Below are 22,857 nucleotides of genomic sequence, written 5' to 3'. Positions count from 1 at the left end.
AACTGCGCCACCTTGCAGCCCCATAAAGCTACCAATGAAAGGTAAAAGATTTCAGAAAACTGCTTGACATCTTTTTTTTTCTTGAATAAATAGATATTTGTTTGTGAAAAATATCAAAAATTAGCACCATGTTTCTGAGATTTAAAAAACCTGACAGTAAATCTCTTTCCAAATCAACTCTCTGCAAAATTTCTAATTATGAAGCTAGAGCACTAAGAGGTATTCCCCACTGGGTTTATTAAATGCAAAGAGCTGTCCCTCTTATTTCAACCTTTTATACCTTCTTGATAATGTCTTTAAAAAGTATGTTAAGCTATGAGGTAAAACAACTAAAATCTGAGGAAAAAAAAAAAAAAAAACGCCATGATGTCAAAAATGGATTCCTAGGTTTAAAATAAATAAATAAATGACAAAGCCTTCAAACTCTCCAAGAGATGAGAAAGTGGCAACCACACAAGTAATAACCTCATGCTGTAAAACATAGAAACTGCATGAGGGAATCACCATTTGGAGACAAAAAGAAAAGCTCACATACCTGTAAGAAAAAATAGGATTTTCAGATTTATCTATCAACTGTAACTGTTGCAACAGATATTCAACGCAATTTAAGAATGTGCTTTTTTCTTTTTTTTCAAATAAATCTTTATTTTTCAGTTTTAAATAGCCGAAAATAAAAAATAGACACAGGTGAATAAAACAACATGGTGATCATCCATACAGCTACATGTGCATATCGGTTATGGTTCCTGTTGAAGCTGTAAACCAACACTGAAGACCACCTAAAGAAGAAAATAGTTGCTTGTCTTAACTGTTGTCACATGTAATTCATTATCCTGAGAATATCAGTATCTGACGTCCCAATTTAAGTAAATACAACAATCAATATTGCTGATGAAAGAAAATATACACGCAGCTGACACCCATACGCTCTGAAAATAATACCGAAAACCCGTTCCACTCTCAGCTAACACAAAGAATAGTGATGAAAAGAAAAATTGCAGCGACCTTCTTCTTTTTTCACTTCTGGGGCTGAAAAACTTTAATAAACCTGATATTACACCTTCTGACAGACGTTGACGTCACCCTATTCCCCCGCAAACCTCATAATCTCATCATGTAAATCATTCTCAAGCAAAGAGTGCTGGCATAACGTCAAACCAAAGAAAGAGACTAAAATAATGAAGCCTGCAAGAGAGCAAAAGAGCAAACAAAGACAAAGAGTACAACAAACAGTGATCGCAAAGTTTTGGGCTCTCTTTTACACACTGCTTTAGGTCTTTGGGTCCATCGGGCCTCTCAGAGAGCGACCCTGAGGAGAAATACAATTCTGATCAATAATTAGTTCTGCCCCTCCCCATCCCCCCCCTTGAAAAACTTGGTCATCCTACACAACTCTTAATCTGAGCTACTTCAAATAACATAACCCCCCCTCCTCCCCGCACACACACACACACACACGCTCAAAATGACAGAGAAACACATCCAACATCAACCAGAAAGAAACACGGCAAAGATCGATTTCGTGTTAGCAAAAAAAAAAAAAAAAAAGGTCCACATGAGGGTTTGACCTGCTGACTCAGCCAGCCGGTCCTCCACATAGAGAGTCCTCCGTCGTCACAAGTCCGTGTTATCACAGAGCCGAAAACAGATCATGATGTAGGTAAACAGTCCACCAGTAAAAGAGACAAAAAGCTTCCAAAGATGTTCTGGCATGCACAAGAACTTTGAAAACACTGTCACGTGACAATTTCATGTCCTGTCCTATCGAAGCGAAGACAGACTGTGAAACTTGGAAATATCGGATATTTGCAGTTGTGCTGTTCAACACAAACAGGCTTCTTGAAGTCCAAAAATCTTCTGTCTGTCGCTGAGAGCAAATACTGGTGAGCAAACACCCTGTTACAATTAGGGAACTAAAGATATGCAAGAGAGAGAGAGGCTGAGAAATGTTTGGAAGTGTTTGCACCAGTGCAAATGTTGCTATTGTTGACAGTGGTGCTTACCCCACTACATCTTATGCTATACACGACACTGAACAACTCTGCAGAATAATGTAAGTTATTCTCTCAAAGTAAGGTTTGAGGTGATGATGAGAACGGTTTGCAAAATTGAAGAAACTGGTGACTTTTGTGCTGGTGCAAATCTTACCAGGTCTGACCCTTCCGACAACGAGGCATCAGTTTCAACCTCTGAGACGAGTTCAGAGGCTTCAGAAAAAAAGCTCTTTTTATTGGTTTAGAGGAGGGAAGCTTCGAATCTTCCTCGGTTGTACACCTAGAATATCTGGCAACCCGGGCAGAAAAAAGGGGGTAGCGTACGTCAGCTGGACTGGGCGTTGGGTCGAAAAGCACGTCACGACTCCTCGTTGCCCGAGTCGTCTTCGTCGTAGCAGCAGTCGCCGTCCCCGCCCTCCACGTCGTCGTCGTCATAGTAGTAGTCATAGAAGAGGTCGGAGCCTTCGTCGGGGGCCGGGGCACGTGTGCGGACGCAGTACTCGGCCAGCGTGGTGGGAACCTTCACGCCGTCGCGCTCAGCCTCTGCCTTGGTGGCCAACACCTGTTTCCTGAGAGACATTTCAAAGAATACAGACACTGTGATGAACAAACAGGGACTTTGGACATACAGACAAAAACTTCAAACGATAAACAGAGGGATTTTTATCCACAGGTTTTGCCAGCTGTTGTAAGAAAGAAAAAAAATAAGCATGGCTATGTGTGAGGATGCTGCAAGGTGGGTCGGTGGTTAGCACTGTTGCCTCGCAGTAAGAAGATCACCGGTTCGCGTCCTGTTGAGGACACCCGGGATCTTTCGGCGGGGAGTTTGCATGTTCTCCCCGTGCAGCGTGGGTTCTCTCCGGGTTCTCCGGCTTCCTCCCACAAGGTCCAAAAACATGTTGAGGTTCATTGGTGATTCTAAATTGTCCATAGGTGTGAATGTGAGTGTGCTTGGTTGTCTGTCTCTAAGTGTAGCCCTGTGATAGACTGGTGACCTGTCCAGGGTGTCCCCTGCCTTCACCCTGAGTCAGCTGGGATAGACTCCAGCCCCCCATGACCCTTGTGAGGATTAAGCGATGTATAGATAATAGCTGGATGGATGTGTGAGAATACTGTGTGACTGTTTACCTGATGATCTCTACGTATTCCCGGTCTTTGCCTTTGCTGTCCCTCCATTTGCGGTACATGACGGAGGCGTCCACGTTGGCAGGAGAAAAGGTGTTGGGTTCGTTCAGCAGCGAGATCACACTCAGCAGGATGGTCCTGGAAGCAAACACAGAGGTGAGTCAGTGTGACAGCATTTTAAACATGATACAAACACAAACGTTTTATGTGGAATATTTATTCTATATTACTCCTCATGTCCACTGTCTTATAAAATGTATTTTATGTTAGACAGTCAGTGGAGCTGCAACTAATGATTATTTTATTTTAAGTTAATTTGTCAGTTATTCTCTATGACTCATGCTGCTATTGTAAGAGATCACCAACAGAATTCCATTGTATTTTCATGTTCATTGATAATAAAGACTTGTTTAATCTTTCATTTTCTTGATGAACTGATTAGTATTTTGGATTACAAAATGTCAGAAATTGGTGAAAACTGTCGGTCAGTGTGTCCACAACAACCTCAAAGATATTCAGTTTATGTAATACAGGAGTAAAGAAATCACATAATAATAATGGAAGCAGCTGGAGTCAGGGAATGTGAATTTTTTTTGTTCTGTTAAAATTACGTAGACAGCATTTTAGTAGGCTAGCCTGTCATATTTAACACGACTGAAGCCTGTGTACAAACTGATACATGGATATGTTCACATTTTATTAAATTAGAATCATATTTAACAGGACGTTTGTGTTTCTGCATCCGTCCGTACAGACTGAAGGCTGTTGAAAAGTGTCTGAGTTCATTGCAGCTGAAGAGCTCTGTTCCCTGCTGCTGCCTACTTAAGTCTACTTTCCAGGCGAGGTGAAGTTCTATTGGCACCTGAAGTTTTCCTGCTATGACAAATCCATACCCAAAGAAAAGAAAACACTATTTAAATGCCTCATTTTCATATAAATTTTTACTTTTAATGGCCACCAGATTGTGCAAACAACAAATGAAAGCCTTCATAATTTTGGATATATAAAAACATAAACTGCATCTATTGTTGCATAGACTGTAAGTTGCTCTGTACAACAATGCTATGTAATTTTAAAACGCCTTCTAAGATTACTTTCAATGACTGACCTTATTGTATTTGTGACTGAGTATTAAGTGGGTTCGATAATGGTGGTATATTTATTATTTGCTGTCATGGAGAATTTCCTAATGGAACTTTTGTGAGAAAATGAGCTCTGACAAAAAAAAACCCAAAAAACAATAGCACTTTTGTTTAAGAAAACTGACATCTTACTTTTACCACATGTGATAATGCCTAGAAATTACAGTTCCATAAATAAAGCTCATAAAGATATGTATGGACTGCCTGTGGCCAACACATAAACCACATACGGTGCTGAAAGCTCACAAACAGACAGAGCGTTCTGGAAACTTGTGAAAAGACGCCACTGAGAACAAATGTCATGCGATAAGAGTCTGAGCCGGGTAAATTATTGAAGTGGCTGAGAGAGGACAAAGAAGGGAGGCAACCAGAAAGGAGAGCCATATGAAGAGAGATAATGAGGGGTGCTCTAACCGGACGTTCTGGGTGGGGTTCCATCTCTCTGAAGGCAGCTCTCCGCTCTGCGGGTCGTCCACAGGAGGGTGCAGTATAGAAATACACACATCTCCATTCTGAAACACAGAAAATCAATTCCTTTCACTCTCAGATGCATCAAAGGAGCTCTGCAAAACAGTTATTTAAATGGTGTTGGTGTTAGCCAGGCTGTGACGCTGTACCTCATAGATGTTGGGATGCCACATCTTGGTGAGGAAGCGGAAAGCAGGAGGGGAGTATGGGTAGTCTATAGGAAACTTGATCCGGGCCTGGAACACAAACAGATATTTGCATGTAGTCGTGCATGTGTTCTACCATAAAATGTCATTGCATAGTATGGAAACATCATTTCCTTTCTTACGATGATTGTGTGTATTGTGTGTTAAAAACCCAAACTGTCAACATTCCTCTTTGGTGGTGTTGTGCGAAAAAGTGCCAAAACCTGTTTGTGCACTTCATGTTTAAGCTATATCACCCAGTTTTCACACATTTACAGCTGCTCGACCAAATAGTCACGATGTGCAAATACACAAAACTTCATGTGTGCAGTGAAGGCAAAAGTGTATGTTTGTGAAACTTTCTTGTAAAAGATGTTTGCAGTATATAGCACAATCAGGCCTTACATTTAAGATGATTACAGGCAGTCCTTTATAGTTTTAATTGGAAATAACATTATTTACAGATGGCATTTATATATAAAATAAAGAAATCATCTCTTTTGCAATTATTATAATATTCAAACTATAATTCTCAAAGATGAAATCAAAGCATTTTGATGCATTATTACCATTTCAGTCTCAGTGTATTGGCTGAATTTACTAAAGAAGTCGAAAACTGCATTATATGAGTTGAATTGGTTCTTTAAAGCTATTTAAACCTATAAAAACGACTAGGCTGGATACAATACAGGATTTAGAGTATGCAAAAATAATGCAGAGACATGAGGAACATTTCTCCACTTGTGTTTGGCAGTGGATCACTTTTTGGCACAACAGTTGCCTTGAAAGTTTTGCTCTTACCTTAAAATACCCCCCTTCATAATGAGTGTTTGGGGGTCCGAAGATGGCCACTTCCCAGTTGTATAAATCAGCCTCGTCCACCAGTGTTATTTTGAATCCCTCGACAGGCTCCTCCTGAAGGCTCTTCATTTCCAACATGAGTGCTTTCTGTGAACTGGCTACATGAGAGGGGTCGTGTTGCGCCATACTGGTCTAGGTAGCTTTCAAGATTATCTGGAGTCGACAGCTGACGGGTTTGTTTACAAGGCAAGGTTAGCCCAACTAGCCAAACAATCCACACCGAAAAACAACTTCTGCGTTTTCTCTGCTCTCAGACAATGAAACAGGCCAAACCTGTCAGGCTGCGCTCGAGCCAAACAAAGGTTGCGTTGAATTGTCCCCGAAACAGATGAATTATTTATCAATGTCAATACTGAGAAACTGTGCAACTGACCAAACCATTGTGGCTGACCAGCGCCGCCAGCTTTAGTTGATCTACCTGGCAGGACAGCCGCGGATATAAGCCGTAAATCTACTGGGAGCTGCTGGCTAATGAAAGCTAGCTAACAAGCTCTACCTTACCGACCAGCTGAAGTCGAACTGACCGCGACGCGAACACTTCCTAACTGCATACGAGAGTCAGACTAGAAAAGAAAATTCAGCTACTCATCTGAAAATCTACCAAATAAAAACTCTAACGATAAAACTCAGAAATGTAGTTAATGCCGCCCTCAGAGAGGACTGGTTAAAGAAGAATGTTGCTGAAAGGAGTCCCCTCTCCTCTAAAAACAGGCAATGGCGCCTTGTGTTGTGTGGGACTTGTAGTCCAATTTTCGTCTGTAAACATTATTTTTCCGTTGAATGCGAATAAAAAGCCACGCAATGACGCATGCAGTTATTTTTATAAATAAAACATATGACATGTGAATTCAAACATGAGACATTGGTTGAGTGGTGACCGTTATTTCTTAAGCTATTTATCTGAGTGCGATCTCACAGAACTACATTTGCCAGCGCCTCACGTCATGAAAACATGAATGTTGTTTGTGTTTCTGAAAGCCGCTCTGACCTATTTTTGATTTCAATTTTTTTCAACACACTGGTCAATCTATATTATCTTAATTTGATTTAGGATGTTCGGTGCCATTAAAACAGTGTAGTTTAACAACCGATATTTATTTGTCGTTTATTTTCTCAAGTCGTAGTCGTGACGTCTACAATATGCGCCATTTTAATAAAAAGCCCCTTTTAGGCGGCTTTCTGCTGCTTGACAAAAATAAATTAAAAAAATTTAAACTAGACAATTTAACGCATTTTTTTAAATGATAGAATTACCTCCTTTGGAAGCCGACCTGAATAAAAATGTGATGATATTAAATGCTTTACAAACACACCGCTAAATTCTACACTGTATGGACACGAAGTAGGCTTCTTTGTTACCTCTTATTTACGCGACAGGCTGCCATTCAGGACCCTGCACTGACAGAAAAGTTCGTGATGGGTTCGAAGTCGCGACGTCGGTCCCGATCCAAGTCCGGGAGTCGCAGCCGGGACCGGCGGAACAAGTCTAGAGGGAACAGGTCTCGATCTCCAGAGGAGAGGAGAGGCCGCAGTCGGTCTGCGGACACGAAAAAGACCGCCCGTGGTCGGGGAAGATCTGGCAGCAGGGCCTCGAGCGATGGCTCTCCTCCACGACGTCGGCCTCAACCGAGGGCTCCATCTGGGTCCAGTAGCGGGTCGGAGAGCGAAAGGAGGCCAGGACCACATCTTCAGAGGAGCCAGTCGAGGGGTCGGTCCTCAAGGTAAGTGTTTTGCTATCTGGTGTTAGCTGGTTAGTACGTAAAGTTTTACCGCGGCTAATTACATAGTGGTAATAGTGATATCTGTTGCTAGATTTCAGCAAAACAAAATTAGTGGGACCTCGTGTTATGCCGTAAATCTGATAGGCATACTACAACCTCATGGCAATTAAAGTAAGCCAGACCCATGATTTCTCTTTCTTTTTCTGAATACAGAGAATCAGCATGTATACAATCACACCTTATCTCAAAACACTGTACATGCACTATAGCTTCATTTAGACACACTAAATTCTGTTTATTTTTACTTCATCGGGGTAATCCACTTCGTGTTGCAGCACTGTATGCTCAAGACTGCCTTGGTTTTTTTTTTTTTATTCTAATCGATCAATAAAACATATGAAACAACAAGATCAAACGGCCTGTTGATCAAGTGCCCAGACTTTAGTTTATATTTGGAAGCTTGTAGAGCTGTTTGCTCCCTTAAAGCTCTGCCATCACTTACTAAATAGTGATGGCATAATAAGTGAGGTTTTTCATAAATGTGCAAAGATTCCTGTGAGATGTGGTGGATTTAAGGGTAGCGTTTTAGTGAGACTCCACAAGGCACTCTTTCTAAGTTCTTCATTATTGACCTCGGACATTCTTCTCTTATTCTTGCTAACTCACATATTCATCTGGTCTCAATTCACCATTTCTGTTTCAGCTCTGATTTAGATGATCCCAAAATGAGAGGGAGGAGACCGGAAATGGAGAATCGGAGAGGAACATCTCGGGAGAGGAGAAGGGGAAGGTCCCAGTCCAGCTCTGGCTCGCGTGATGGAGGCAGTGACAGAGAAAGGAGGAGAAGAAGAAGAAGAAGTCCTGACAGAGGCAGTCCAGTCAGAGACAGACAGAGGAAGGACCGGGACACAGAGAGAGAGCGATGGAAGGGCAACAGCCGAGATCATGAACGAAAAGGAGACAGAGACAAAAGCCGAGAGCAAAGGAAGAGGAGTGAAGAGAGAGAGCGAGGGAGGAGTGACAGAGGCAGAGAGATGACTGACAGAGGCAGAGAGATGACTGACAGGTACAGAGGAAGGCAACGCTCCAGTTCACCCGAGTCGTCTGACAGTTCAGGGTCTGATAATGGGGGCCGCGCAGTCAAAGAGAAGGAGGAGAGGAAAAAACAGAAGGAGATGATGAAAGCTCTGGAGACGCCAGAAGAGAAGAGGGCCAGAAGATTAGCAAAGAAAGAGGCAAAGGAGAAGAAAAGGAGAGAGAAGATGGGTTGGAGTGAGGAGTACATGGGATACACTAATGCAGACAATCCCTTCGGTGACAACAACTTACTGGGCACATTTAAATGGCAGAAGGTGAGTTCCTGGCCAGGAAGTTTGGGCATTTGTTGTAACCTGGTTTAGAAATATTGTTTCTCATGCACGACTCTTTATTTTCTGCATGTTCTCAGGCGTTGGACAAGAAAGGCATTGGCCATCTCGGAGAAAAAGAGCTCAAAGAACGGAACAAATGCATTCAGGAGGAGAACCGCAGAGAGCTGCAGAAGGTTTGAACTGAGGGACAGTACTGGGGAAAAGTTTCAACATAAGGGCTAAAACAGTACCTGACTTTTGGTAGCAACTCTAGGAATGTATTTTTTTTAAGACTGGGAGACACTGGAAGTGAAATAATTAATCATAGTAGCTTTGTTTTTAGGTGAAACAGCTGCGTCTGGAGCGGGAGCGAGAGAAAGCCATGAGAGAGACGGAGCTAGAAATGCTGCAGAGAGAAAAAGAAGCAGAACATTTCAAGACTTGGGCTGAACAGGAAGACAACTTCCATCTGCACCAGGCTAAACTAAGGTTAGTGTTCATCAATATTCATGTTCTTATTAAACACTTCTTCTTTTAATTCCTCGGAGGCTTATTTCTTTATTATGGTATGATTTGTTCAGTTTGCTTACACAATTCCACTTCTAGACTCCTATAACAATTCCTTAATACAAATATACACTGTGTCGCACCCTTGTTCATTGTCTTTCTAGGTCGAAGATCAGAATTCGCGATGGCCGTGCAAAGCCTATTGACCTTTTGGCGAAATACATTAGTGCAGAAGACGATGATCTTGCTGTAGAGATGCATGAACCTTACACATTCCTCAATGGGCTAACAGTCACTGACATGGATGACCTGCTGGAGGACATTAAGGTTTGTTGCTCTTACATTAAAGTGTAAAAGATGTACGACTAGAGCTCAGAATGGTTTTATGGACAGGGTTGCTTTAACAGGGGACTTACTGTAAACTGTAAACTGGACTAGTCTGACAATTGCAATACATTTACAGAGAAAAACAGAGAAAAGTATCTGTTGAGGACACTCTGGTCTTTTGGAGTGCAGGGAGCACTCCTGAGGTCCTTTTTTTTTTGACTGTCGTGGCATCAGCTGTTTTCTATGGACTTGTGCGGTAGAGCAGCAGCATCTGTGCAGCAGACAGGAAGAGACTTGAGGACACTCTGACAGCACTGTGCAACTGTTTCAGTGACACATTGCTTCACCTGTGGTGTGTGATGTAGATATACCACAGGTCCTTCCATACAACCACTGCTGCTGTCAGCAGACCACAAATAGAAAAGCTGACATATTTCACTCTAGTGCAACGTCAATGCATTCACACCTGTGCTTTATAAATACATACAGTAAAATGTCTCTGTGCAGTATACATTTTTTCCTACATATAGAGCAATCCTGTGCAATATTTTTACTTTTCACGATCAGTGGAATCTGTACAATATCTTAATTTCTACACAAGGAAGAATCTGTACAGTATCACTGCTACTTATGCGTATTATCTTGTTTACTTCTATTTTTGCAGGTTGACCCTAAAAAAAAAAAAAAAAAAAGGGTCTTAACAGTTGCTTTACATCTACTGCTCTTAAAATGAACTCTGTCTGAATGTTGTTCTGGTAGGTGTACATGGAATTAGAGCAGGGCAAAAACGTGGACTTCTGGAGAGACATGACGACCATCACAGAGGACGAGATCAGCAAACTGAGAAAACTGGAGGCCTCTGGGAAAGGACCAGGTACAATCATTTTTTTCACTAAATTATCATACAATAGTTCTGTACCAAAGTTTCTTTGTTTTCTGCTGTGCTGTTAAGTCTTATTTTGTTAAAGTGTGAGTGCTGAAAGTATTTACAGGTAAAGTCAGCAATTCTAATCCATCCATCCATCCATTATCTATACACTACTTAATCCTCACTAGGGTCGCGGGGGGCTGGAGTCTATCCCAGCTGACTCAGGGTGAAGGCAGGGGACACCTTGGACAGGTCACCAGTCTATCACAGGGCTACACTTAGAGACAGACAACCAAGCACACTCACATTCACACCTACGGACAATTTAGAATCACCAATTAACCTCAACGTGTTTTTGGACTGTGGGAGGAAGCCGGAGAACCCGGAGAGAACCCACGCTGCACGGGAAGAACATGCAAACTCCACGCAGGTGTCCTCACTGAGACGCAAACCGGCGACCTTCTTGCTGTGAGGCGATGGTGCTAACCACCGACCCACCTTGCAGCCCAATTCTAATCCAGTACAGTTTGAGTTAAATTTAATTATCATCTCGTCACGGTCTGCTGCTTTCTGTGTGCGTGCTGGAAAACAACACACATGTAGCAACAATCTGTAACCAGAATCACATACTAAACATTTTAATGCAATCTTTTCAATCTTCAGGTGATCGTCGTGAGGGCATCAACACAGCTGTGAGCACTGACGTTCAGACCGTGTTCAAAGGGAAGACATACAGCCAGCTGCAGGCGCTGCATCTTAACATTGAGTCGAAGATTCGGGCTGGAGGATCCAATCTTGATATCGGTTACTGGGAGAGTCTGCTGCAGCAAGTCAGAGTGTACATGGCCAGAGCCAGGTATGAATGAGCCAACGGCCACTGTTATCTGCTGCTCTAATGATTAAAATACCCAAACAAGCACATTGAAGTAATACAGCTTACATGGGAGTTTTTTCTTTCTTTTTTTTTTTTTTTAAATGTGGGCAGGCAATGAACAATATGTAAAACTGCAATGTTTGTGTCCCAGGTTGCGAGAGCGGCACCAGGATGTGCTGCGTCAGAAACTGTTCAAGCTGAAACAGGAACAGGGAGTAGAAAGTGAACCTTTGTTCCCCATCATCAAAGAGGAGCCGAGGTCCGAGGAAGATGAGTAAGTTACCTCGACACCACATTCGACACACAACCTCTTTGAAACCGTGTCAGAAGTACATGACCTGGGGTTCCAGTTCCTCCTCTCGTTACTTTTATTTCTCACTTCTGTGTTTCTTTTGAAAATTTGTATAGCCTCAAAAATATAAAAAATACTCACCTGTTCAATTCAAGAAGATGTAAATCCTTGTTTCTTCTATAATAGGGAGAGAACAGGAGGGCCATCAAGGGAGCAAACAGCAGAAGAACCCAGCGCTTCTTCATCCTCCTCCGCTAGAAATAGGAGCAGAGAAACAGATGAGGACGACGAGGAGAGGCCGAGTACATCTGTGGCGGGAAGCCAAGATGAAGATGGACGAGAAAAGGGTGACGGAAAAGATGACGAGGAGAAAGGCGAGGTGGTGGAGGCCGTGCTTACGGAGGAGGACCTCATCCAGCAGAGCCAGGCGGAGTACGACTCGGGTCGCTACAGTCCAGCGCTGCTCATGTCCTCTGAGCTGCCGCTGGACACGCACACCATCACTCCGGAAGAAGATACACACAGGCTGCAGTTAGCGCGCAGACAGCTGCAAGTCACCGGTATGAGACACTTTGAATCACAGTTATGAAGTGTTTGTAAAATGAAGCTCCCGAGTAGGAGAAATGTTGATTAAACCAATATTAACTACACAAAATACACAAAAATGAATGTGATGGAGATGCATTGCCTCACTATTTCTTAAATATCTGTTAGGTGACGCTAAGGAAAGCGCGGAGGACGCCTTCGTTCGACGAGCCAAAGAAGGGATGGGCAACGACGAGGCCCAGTTCAGCGTGGAGTTTCCAGTCACGGGGAAAATGTACCTATGGGCAGACAAATACCGCCCCAGGAAACCCCGCTTCTTCAACAGGGTCCACACCGGCTTCGAGTGGAACAAGTACAACCAGACGCATTACGACTTCGACAACCCTCCGCCCAAGATCGTCCAGGGTTACAAGTTCAACATCTTTTACCCGGATCTGATCGACAAGCGTTCCACCCCTCAGTACTTCCTCGAGCCCAGTCCCGACAACAAGGACTTTGGGATTTTAAGGTTCCACGCGGGCCCACCATACGAAGACATCGCTTTTAAGATCGTAAACAGGGAGTGGGAGTACTCGCACCGACACGGCTTCCGTTGCCAGTTCGCCAATGGGATCTTCCAGTTGTGGTTCCACTTTAAGAGGTACCGCTACAGAAGATAAAGGACTTATGAATGTGGACCAGTGAGGGGGGTTTATACGGGGAAGGTGTATTGTTTAGGCTGCACAGTCAGTGTGCTTTGTTGTATTGATTTAACTGCTCTCACAGAAAAGCAGTGTTAAAGATACAAATACCTCTGTGCTATTGTCTGGAAAACTCAACTGTAATGTAGTCTGAAAATTACATATTAAAGTTTTTCACTTTTTTTTCTTTACTCTTGAGTTATTTCATAGTTACAGGATCTTCATAACTTTATAAAAACTCCGTCTCATAACACTAGACTGGCACAAACAAGTGTTTCATAACTGCAGGTTACTTCAACATCTGTTCTTCACATTCTTGGCAAATCCAGTCTTGCTGAAAGCTACAAAAAAAAAAAGGTTTATATGTGGACACACTGCAACAACACAAGGAGGAGATTTCAAAATTTTTAATACAATAGAACAAAATCTCTGAAGCTAGTGGTTAGAAATGAAGTGGCTCAATTTCATTTATTGTACATTCCCTGTGAAAATCATACCAATCTTTATAAGATAACTCAATCTATAACGGGATTTGAAACAGTTAGTACAAAGTTAGAAAAGATATTTGCATATAAAAACAAAAAAGCAAGAAAAAAAAAAGTATCTCATACTTGGACTCAAGATTTATAAAATCTTTTCATGTGTTCATTCTCAACAATTAATAGTCTCTTTAAACAAAGGTTTCAACCACTTGCACTTTTTATTTTGTTCAGTTAGCTGCAAATGCCTCTTAACTTGAGATTTAAATGTTCAAATATTACAGCTGAACTGATATATCCAGTGTGTCTGGTAAAATAAACATCCATTTGTCAAACTTGAACACTTGACACTTGGAAGAAAGCTGAATATGTGCTTGAGATTTTTAAATTTCTGATTCGTCATCAATGAACTGCAGGCTGACTTCTGGGGCATCATTCTCCCCTGCAGCATTGAATGCAGCTTCCCCACCAGTGTGGTTGTTGTTCCTGCCGTTGTTGTCTGTTCCAGACACCAGCGGCTTGTTCTCTGCCAGTGCAGGCCTCACAGCATCTTGGTGAGTCACAGTGGAGCTTTGAGCCTCCTTGTCGTGGGTCCCCTGGGGTTGTGCTCTATTCTTTCCACAGTTCCAGGGCAGAGGTAGGTGACCTTTGTAAAAGTTCCAGGCCAAAAGGGCAACAAGTCCAACTACAAGGAGTGCAACTACAGCCTGCAGTCCAGCCACAGAAGGACCATCAGTCTGAGCTTGGGGAAACAACGGCTGACCGCCCCTACCATAACCTTTAGGATCTACTGTGACATGGTACTCAGCCACAGTGCTGGTGTACTCGTCGGTTTTGGAGCGCTCCACAGACACGCAGCGGTACTGACCAGCATCGTTGGCTGAAGCGTTCAGGATAAGCAGTCCGTCTCGTAGAAGCTGAAACCGAGTTGAGGGCGTCAGGAGGCGGTTGTCCCGCTCCCAGCTGGTTTCTGCCAGGTTGGAAGGCGAAGGGCAGCTGAGCTTCAGGTTACCTCCCGGCCAGATGAACTGATTCATTGGCTTGACAGGGTCTGAAATCAAAAAACAGAGGTCTACATAAGCATTTTCACTTGGACAGCCCATACAGGACCACATGCAGAATCTTGCAAGTTTAGTTTCTATCACAAAAATAAAAATGCACTGATCATACTCGCAAGTACAAGTGTGCATTAACTCACCAGCATCTGGGCAAAGGGAGGCATCTCCTGCTTTCACACTCTGGATTAATTCTCTAAAGCAGAAGATGCAGTAATTGAAATTTAGTTTGAATAGACCAGATATTAATACTGCTTGCTATACATGTTTTGACAGTTGTCTACTGGGGCTGCAGTTAATGACTATTTTCAGTTGATTGGTTGCTTGTTCATTGTTTGATCAGAAAATGTTGATCAGTGTTTCCCAAAATCCAGTCTGATGTCCTCAAATGTCTGGTTTTGTCCACAAGCTAAACATACTCTGTTTACTGTCAGAGAAGTTCAGAGACCAGGAAATGTTCACATTTAGACTTGTCTTTAAAACATACTCAAACACATTATTTATAATTTTTAAAAAAATAGTTGGAAAATCATTTTAACTTGACTTGACAAGTAACAGCTAGTCGTTGCTGCTCACCTTTGTGAATCAGAAACGGAAACACATTTCCCATCAGTCTTGTCCCAGCCACAGTACGGGTCTCTAGCCAGTACACAGTCCATACAGGATAAGGACCTCTCACAGGTGGCCAATGGTACCTGTGCTGCCCCATAGTCTGAGCCTGCATAGAGCTGACCCTGTTGGAACCATTGCACGCGAGGAATAAGCAAAGAAATGAATGTAAGTACTTCACTATAATTCACAACGAGTATACACTTGTACAGTAAGGAGGCATTAAATTGGTTACAGTGATTTCAAATTACCGTGACATTAGAAAACTGGAGAATCTTGATTGACTCTGGGGGCTGGAAGAGTTGCACTTCCTCTATGATGAACATTTCTCCATCGTAGTTCACAGCTTTGAGCACCGTGCCTTCCTCTTTTCATAGAAAAAAAAAAAAAGCAACATGGTGTATTTACACAACGACAGTCTAATGTCTGCCGCAATGTTGTCAAGTCATCAAAATCAGCTAAATGAAATATATACAGGCAAGGGCATTGTGTGGTAATGATGCAAAAAAAAAAAAAAAAAATCACACCTACCCGTGCCTATAAACATCACATGATACTTCTCGCCATCTGCGGCTTGCACTTGGTTGACTATGATGCGTGTGAATGTAGCTCCCCTTCGCACCAGTAGCGGCTTTCTTCCTATTGGCTGGATGGCCTGGTCCATGAGGGGCCTATCTTTGATAAATTGAAGGGTCCGGTCTGGGAGGTCCAGGGTCTGATTTATGCCCGCTTTACGAGCCTCATTGTTTATGCACTGGCAAGAGAAGAAGGGAAGGAAAGAGAAAAGAGAGAACAACAGAATCCAGAGAACAAAAGAAATCAGCTTCCTGCTGGGTCACGTAAAAAAAAAAAGAGTGTTGCCTTTTGAGGTTTTGTTTTGTTCCAAACACAAATTGAATATTGGGCAGACTCACAGCTCCGGGTCGAGGGACGGGGACATCTCCGCTGTACATCACCCACTTAACAAAAGAGGTTTCTACGGGGACTGGGCTCTTGTATTTTCCCTCCTCAAACACTCTGCTGATGTCTGACACGCGGTACGCACACACTGCAGACAGGTCTGATGTGTCACTGAAACACACACAAGAACACTGAGCCCACTGGTGTGCCAAAACCATGGAACGTATAGAAACCCTCCTCCTTCCAACGCAAACATGTTTATGAGTTCAACTCACGACTGTGGGGTAAAGATGGCGAAAAAATAACAGTGTTTCCAGTGCTGCTGTGGATCACACCAGCGGTACGTGTCCTGGATGATGTACGGCAGCTGGGACTCCAGCACTGGACAGTCCATTCTAGTCTTCAGGAAGGATGTCCACTTCTTTTGCAAAGTTCTCTGACCTCCAAGATCTCCCTGGGAGCGCAGAGGGATGCCGTAATGCCACAAAGACAAAAGGAAAAACATAAAAACAAACGGGATGCATAATCAAGCGACGGAAAGGGCGCAACTGAGGAAGTGCTGTTTATATGTTATTGTCATTGCAAGTGCATGCACTGTAAACTCTTTATCACCTTGCAGACACGGGCCACACGGGAAACAACCAGCTTGTTATAGCAGTCACACTCTACAGCTGTCTCGCTGAAGAATAGGTACACCTTGTCGTCATCTCCCTCCTCGCTCTTGTCACTCTCTGGCATCTGAGCCATGGAAACAAAGTTGGGCTCTGTTGTAGAAAGAGGAAAAAACAACATCTTTGACTCACTTAAGATGAGAGACAAACAAGTAATTTCATTAATGCAGCAACTTGTTAAAAAAACAAAAACAAACACTGAATACTATCAAATCTTACCATTAAGCCAGGAGCTTTTGAACTCCGTGCGTATGGAGACGGGAGAGCTGCGCATCAGGATGGGTTCAGAGCCGAGAAAGTTCATAGAAGTGGCTGAGTATAAGTCATTATCTGGCAGGAGAAGAGGTTTACATGAACACGTTTTTTTCTGTTTTGAACTTCTGACTCAATATCTGTCCTGATGAACAATTGCTACTCACCAACCATGATGGAGGCATATCTCTGGAAAGGATCAAATGGACACTTCCCTTTGCCATCCTCTGCCTTCTTCTCAAGAGTCAGCTCCCCATCTGTATAGGACTGCACCAACAAACACATCAGTTAATCCTACAATTGTCCTTGATTTATCATACTGATGAAAACACATTACAGCAATCTATTCAGTCAGTTTCATTAGTATGGTAAATGGAGTTTATCTCACCATGTAGTCGCACTCTGGATCAAAAGCATTGGTTCCACACACATACATCCTGTTGTCCTCCGTCTTATGCAGGATCCTGATGTAGTTGAGGCACTCTGTCTGTAAATGCATTTAAAAAGCAATGACTGCATCTGCTCAACATGCAATGAATCTCAGATGGCAAAAAGTGCAATTCATAACAAAACTACCAACCTCGGGATCTTTTCCTTTGTTTCTACACTCATCTTTTTGTTCCTGCGTTACTTCCCATTTAACCTAAAAGAACAAAACAACGATGTCGGTCACATTGTTTCTGTTTATCAGGAATAAGTGGTTTTCTACTGAAGAAATAAATAACTGTCGCACTCTTTTGGCTTTTTGCATGCTGTTTTTGAAAACTAATGGTGTAGAGAGAATGAGAGAGGAAACTGCTATCGGCACTTCTTACCATTTATGCTCTTTATCAAGCAAACAAAGTAGTTATTAAGATGATAAAAGTGTAGATGAGACGGTTAAATGGCCTTGCAAATGTATTGAAGTGGAAATCTAACAGCTAAAATAAGCTGGCTGGTTTTGTTTTGATTCGTGAAGTAGTCACCTATCTTTACACATAGTGCCTTCTTACAAAGCTGTTTGCCTGCCAGCTTTGTTGGTGATACTATTACGGTATTAGCTTTACTAACAAAAGCTTGAAAGGTCAGATAATGTGTTTTCACATATTTAATATGAAACTTCTGTCATATATTTAACAGCTTTTAAGTAATTAGCAAGAGGTCATGTGTAAATATGGGATCTAAAAGAACAAGGATACATTTATTACTGCTAAAATACATAAAATTATGACCAAACACAGGCATATCTATATATTTATTATTGCTCTGGACGCACATGCCTGGAGGTTCTGCGGTAGAAGACTTCGTGTTTCTAGCTGGACTTCAGCTGTTTCTGTGGTTGTGCATCGATGGTCCCTTCACAGTAAAATTATGGGAAGAGTTCACTGTACACATGAGCTGCTAAAGACATTTTTCTGGAAGAGTTTAGACTATTGTTGCTAACTTAATTTATATATTTAAGGGTGTCTTTATTGCTGTCATGTGAGATTTCAGGCAGCGCTTTTTCCACAACTCTGAGCATCCCTACATGATTGCAGTACGTACTGCAGCTGCCTATCCAAAGTACATACTGTTTCATGCATTATGCGTAGATTCAGGACATACTACTAAGTCATAACATTGCGCCTTAACCTTTAGCCATGTTGCTCATATATCTATTGCAGTCAGTAGTGCAAAATAAGCTGTCATCTGTCAGTGTGTGCACACTGTGGCTCAAGCATTTTTTAATAAGTGTGGTACACATGTATAGCATAGGTGGCGTATCTGCCGCTGCACAGCAGACTGTGGGTCAAGATGTCCACAACAGCAAGCTGGCTTGTATACGCCAAAACGTGAGGCGATGCAGTGGCACATGCTGGCATTTCTAGCATACTGTCGTTTGTATTGGGACATACAAAATCTTTTCCTGTCTTACTAAATAGTATGACAGTACGGATATTGGTACACACCCTTTCTCTGGATCTCAGTAATCTTTTCCTGTCTTACTAAATAGTATAACAGTATGGATATTGGTACACACCCTTTGTCTGGATCTCAGCAATCTTTTCCTGTCTTACTAAATAGTATAACAGTATGGATATTGGTACACACCCTTTGTCTGGATCTCAGTAAACCCTCAATGCAAATGTAGCCTGAGAGGCAAGATTCAGAGCACACAGTCTATCATTAAGCACCATTTTGATAATAAAAAACTATGCAGCTGTAGGCCAAAGGAGTTTTGATAAGAACTTTCAAATTAAGTCCAATGCCAACAATTAATGAGAGTTGCTCCAGGATAAAATTCTCCTTAACTGAGTTGCTAACAAGGGCGTTCTTACTGAAGCATGTTTCTTGGAGATGTCATTGAGGTCGAGAGCATACACTGCCTCCCTGGCACCCAGCACAAGCAAGTCCAGGTCTTCTCTCAACAGCATGGTGGAGTAGTTGAACACGCCCTCTTCACGAAACAGATGAGCGTTGTCCCCTAGAGACAGTATATGAGTGATTAACTCAGCAACCGCCAGCAATGAAAACCTGTTTCCCCCAATGAGTCATGCCAAACATAAACGATATGAGCCAACACGAGTTGGCACATTGTAAGTCAGAGTTACACAAGACATAGAGCAACACTCACTGTGATAGGGCACAGATCTGCGGGGGACACAGTCTAGTGGTGAGTCCTCTTCCAGCATCAAGGCCAGGGGCAGCAGCCAAAAGACACCGAGGGACAGCAGCGGATGCATGGCTCCTTTGTTCAAGCTAAGAGGAATTTAGGCTTTATTGTTTCCCTAACAGTCATTCATACAGGGGTAAAGACAGCGAGTGGCATCTATGACGTGATGAGGTCTGTGCTGTCTGAAGGGCACTGGCCCCTTTACTGGCCCCGCTCAGCAGGCTGTCCATGGCGAGATGGATGGCACAGACCGGAGAAACAAAGCCAAGGAGGGCTGAAAGAGACAAGGTTGCATGGATATCACAATCAATTCACCGCACGTGAGACCTGGTAGAAAAGAAGGTTGAAAATATGTACAGCAAAAACACTACACAGAATGCAATGGAAGGAGAAACGCTTAAAAAGTGTTAAAACAAAGAGACAGAAACAAAGCAAAACCCCCCCCAAAAAAACAGCAATCGCTGGAAAGAGCAGAGTGAGCTAAAGTCAGCGCGGCAGTAATTCTGTCAGTGCCATAGTGATGTTAATGCAGGGCCATGAAAGGCATTCAGCAGGGTGCAGGGATGTCAACCTCAGCTCTCCTGCAGACCCAAACACCCACACAATGAGAGATTCACAGAAAGTGCCAAAGTCTGGCGTAGATTAGAGAAGAGCTCTCTTTGCGCAAAAGTTTGCTTGCAAGAACTGTCTCACACAAAGAGGGCAGGAAGCATGTGATCATAACCACAACCCAGATAAGTCTACCTACAAACTGGCAAATACCCCTGACACTGCTACCCCTTTCATTACCTCTCTAACAGCAGCAGAAGTTGTTGTTTTCAGTGATTTGGTCCAGTGTTGTTACTACAACCTGCTGGCTGGCTGGCTGGCTGGGTGGGTGTGTGCTGCAGGTTTCCCAACTGATATTGTGTTAACTGATGAGCCACAGCATGTTAGAGAATGCAGTCCTGATAGGATGTTTCACATATTTGTCCCTGAGGCAAAAAGCAGGTTCAACCCAACACCCATGTACATTCATACATAGATGCAGTGCAGCCTAGCTTACTTATTTATGCACTAAATGCTAAAAACAAAGCAAGTGTGTGGCAATTAGGCAGAAATAAACTGATAAAGAACAACATTTAACAGTCTAAACGTGAAGTACGTGGTTGTTTTTGTTAATTTAGAGTGGAAATTTGTGGTTTGCGGCTACTTCAATGAAGCTAACATTTAGTTGAAGCTGTTAGCAAAGTGCACTGTTAGCAAAACACTCCTATCAGAAGTTAATCACTTACCTGCGCACCGACACGCCCAAAAACTGCGCAGGTTTCCATTAAAAAAACACCTGTTAAACACTATTTATATAGATAAAAAAAACACCACTATTTCTCCATTAACGAACAGGTTGTTGGTAAAAGAGCTTCTTAGTTTTTGATAAATGGTGAAAGAAGAAAAGTCAAGAGAAACGCGGCTAACGTACCCTGAGATGTGAGACACGTTGGTTTGCTTCTTCCTCTTGGTCTGCAGGTTCACTTTTCAAAGCAACGAGCGCAAAAAGAAAGAAAGAAAAAAAAAGAGAGAGAGAGAGAAAAAAACCAGCGCTTCTCTAACGGCTCCGGCTCCGGCTGAAGGAAACAGAACAGGTCCTCCGGTGCTACAGGGAGCCTCTCAGGCGCTCACATCCCACCGTGAAAAGGCTCTGAATGGCCGGTTGCTGCTGCTGCTGCTGCTCCGCTTGGCCGCGCACAGCTTTTTCTTTCTCTCTCTTTTTTTTTTTCTTTATTGCTGCTCCCTTCAAACCTCCGCAGAGGCTGTTAAAAGCTCTGACCTCTGATCTGATTAAGTTTTCATTGTTCGCTCACACACTCTTATCTGTCGGTAGAGGGCACAGCTGCTTCAAGATGGGCGAGGAAAAGAAAAAAAAAAAAACAGACAAAAGCACCTGGAAGAGAAAAAAAGATCTGGCCAACATGTCCAAACAGGAGTGAACGTTACCCAGTGGTGTGTTGTGGGAGGTTTCTGATCTGCGTGGACAAGAAGGATTGATGTTGCACCTGCACTGAAATATGTGCATAAAGCTGATGTGAGAGATTTAATGCATGTAACAAAGCCTGTGACAGGGGCGGGTCTTCTGTCTGCAGCAATGGCTCTCTTTAGTTTAACTCCCCAAATCTCACAATCTATTGTTGATTAGGCCCATGTTGTGTTTTGAACTGACCATTTTCCTTTGCATGAATAAAGACATTAAGCATTCATTGCTGCAGCAAAAGCACAAACAGGTGCAGAACATTTTGCATCAAATTAAGTGCAGGGTCATGATTTTTAGTGTTAGATTGATGTAACCTCCTGGAAAATATCAGTTTTTCACAAATCAAGGTGTAGCTTATTCACAAAAAAAGAAGCGGCTTGAAGAAGAAATTGCAAATTAGAGAAATAAATGCAAAGATAAAGACAGGTGAATTAATTACAGGGAGAAAAAAACTTGACTTGTTATCATGTGAGGGGACATTTTGCAGATGATTGAGGTCTTATAGGCAAAGGTTGCTGCTAATCAATACAAAGTAGCCCTGGGTACAGAATGATGAGACATTTCTACCCTCATTCAGTCTCGAGGGTCTCCGGGAGGAAATTTGGGGCATCAAACACTCAATGTCCTGCCTCCTGGTGCAGTTTTTTGCACCTATTTGTGCATGTTCCCCCCCATCAGTTTATGGAAATGTCTTTATGCATGTAGAGGAAAACACTAAATTCAGGCACAATGTGCAAATGTTGGGGTAAGCAGTGCATATGTTCCAAATACTGAGGCACATTAGTCGTTCCCTACATCTGCCATGGAATCTACGGCAATGCTTCTATTCATACTGGGATCATTCCATCTCAGATCATCAGGGGCCTTTAAAAAAAATAAAATAAAAAAAATAATGATAATAATAATAGTAATAATAATAATTGCTATCAACCCACTTCCAGCATGTTTTTCTAAATGATAGATGAAATGAAGATACAACTCTGAAATTTCCAATTAGTTCTCATCATAGAACTGCTTCAGAATCTACAACCTGTAGATTAAATAATCTCTGAATTTGGGTAACTTGAAATATGAAAGAAAAAGAAGTTGTGATGAAAGGTTCCATCTTTGAGCTCATGTTAAAAAGAAGTCAACTCGTGACATTTTCTAAACCATATTTGTTGCATGTCTCAATAACACAAAACATAAAACAAAAAATGTTTAATACTTGGTTCCAAAAATGGAAAAAAAAGTCTTATTGATTGAGCAGGTATGACAAGCTGTACCAAAAAAAAAAAAAAAAAACCCACACACTATAGCTTAATCCAAGAGT

The 22,857-nt window shown here is 42.3% G+C and overlaps 3 protein-coding genes across 8 annotated transcripts; 1 reads left to right on the top strand and 2 right to left on the bottom strand.

Moving 5' to 3' along the window:
• Positions 1-1,553: 1,553 nt before the first annotated feature.
• LOC103364385 (ubiquitin-conjugating enzyme E2 R1-like) lies at positions 1,554-6,458 on the bottom strand. The gene is made up of 5 exons (XM_008291492.1): positions 5,716-6,458; positions 4,879-4,965; positions 4,676-4,773; positions 3,123-3,257; positions 1,554-2,563 (listed from the first exon to the last, which is right to left on the bottom strand). Exons 1-5 carry the CDS (start codon positions 5,899-5,901, stop codon positions 2,353-2,355), a joined length of 717 nt encoding a protein of 238 aa, XP_008289714.1. The 5' UTR covers positions 5,902-6,458; the 3' UTR covers positions 1,554-2,352.
• Positions 6,459-7,157: 699 nt separating this feature from the next.
• cactin lies at positions 7,158-13,130 on the top strand. Its single transcript, XM_008291490.1, has 10 exons — positions 7,158-7,496; positions 8,200-8,848; positions 8,944-9,039; positions 9,189-9,334; positions 9,517-9,679; positions 10,439-10,553; positions 11,211-11,403; positions 11,573-11,695; positions 11,900-12,273; positions 12,428-13,130. Exons 1-10 carry the CDS (start codon positions 7,192-7,194, stop codon positions 12,916-12,918), a joined length of 2,655 nt encoding a protein of 884 aa, XP_008289712.1. The 5' UTR covers positions 7,158-7,191; the 3' UTR covers positions 12,919-13,130.
• Positions 13,131-13,331: 201 nt separating this feature from the next.
• Positions 13,332-21,381, bottom strand: LOC103364382 (semaphorin-4E-like). Of its 6 annotated transcripts, XM_008291489.1 has the most exons (16): positions 20,997-21,381; positions 20,812-20,871; positions 19,499-19,811; positions 19,203-19,348; positions 17,486-17,548; positions 17,294-17,392; positions 17,073-17,172; positions 16,873-16,983; positions 16,595-16,746; positions 16,258-16,436; positions 15,997-16,153; positions 15,614-15,836; positions 15,334-15,449; positions 15,050-15,207; positions 14,617-14,669; positions 13,332-14,469 (listed from the first exon to the last, which is right to left on the bottom strand). In XM_008291489.1, the coding sequence occupies exons 3-16, from the start codon at positions 19,605-19,607 to the stop codon at positions 13,802-13,804; spliced, it is 2,334 nt and encodes a 777-aa protein (XP_008289711.1). In that variant the 5' UTR covers positions 19,608-19,811; positions 20,812-20,871; positions 20,997-21,381; the 3' UTR covers positions 13,332-13,801. The 6 variants fall into 6 exon arrangements, with proteins under 6 accessions (XP_008289711.1, XP_008289706.1, XP_008289707.1 ...); XM_008291484.1 differs by having other exon boundaries at positions 20,327-21,381; XM_008291485.1 differs by having other exon boundaries at positions 20,812-21,381.
• Between the last annotated feature and the right edge of the window lie 1,476 nt (positions 21,382-22,857).

Source organism: Stegastes partitus, unplaced genomic scaffold (assembly GCF_000690725.1).
Source record: "Stegastes partitus isolate 25-593 unplaced genomic scaffold, Stegastes_partitus-1.0.2 Scaffold745, whole genome shotgun sequence".
Lineage (NCBI taxonomy): Eukaryota > Metazoa > Chordata > Actinopteri > Pomacentridae > Stegastes > Stegastes partitus.
This window is presented reverse-complemented; position numbering and strand designations above follow the sequence as displayed.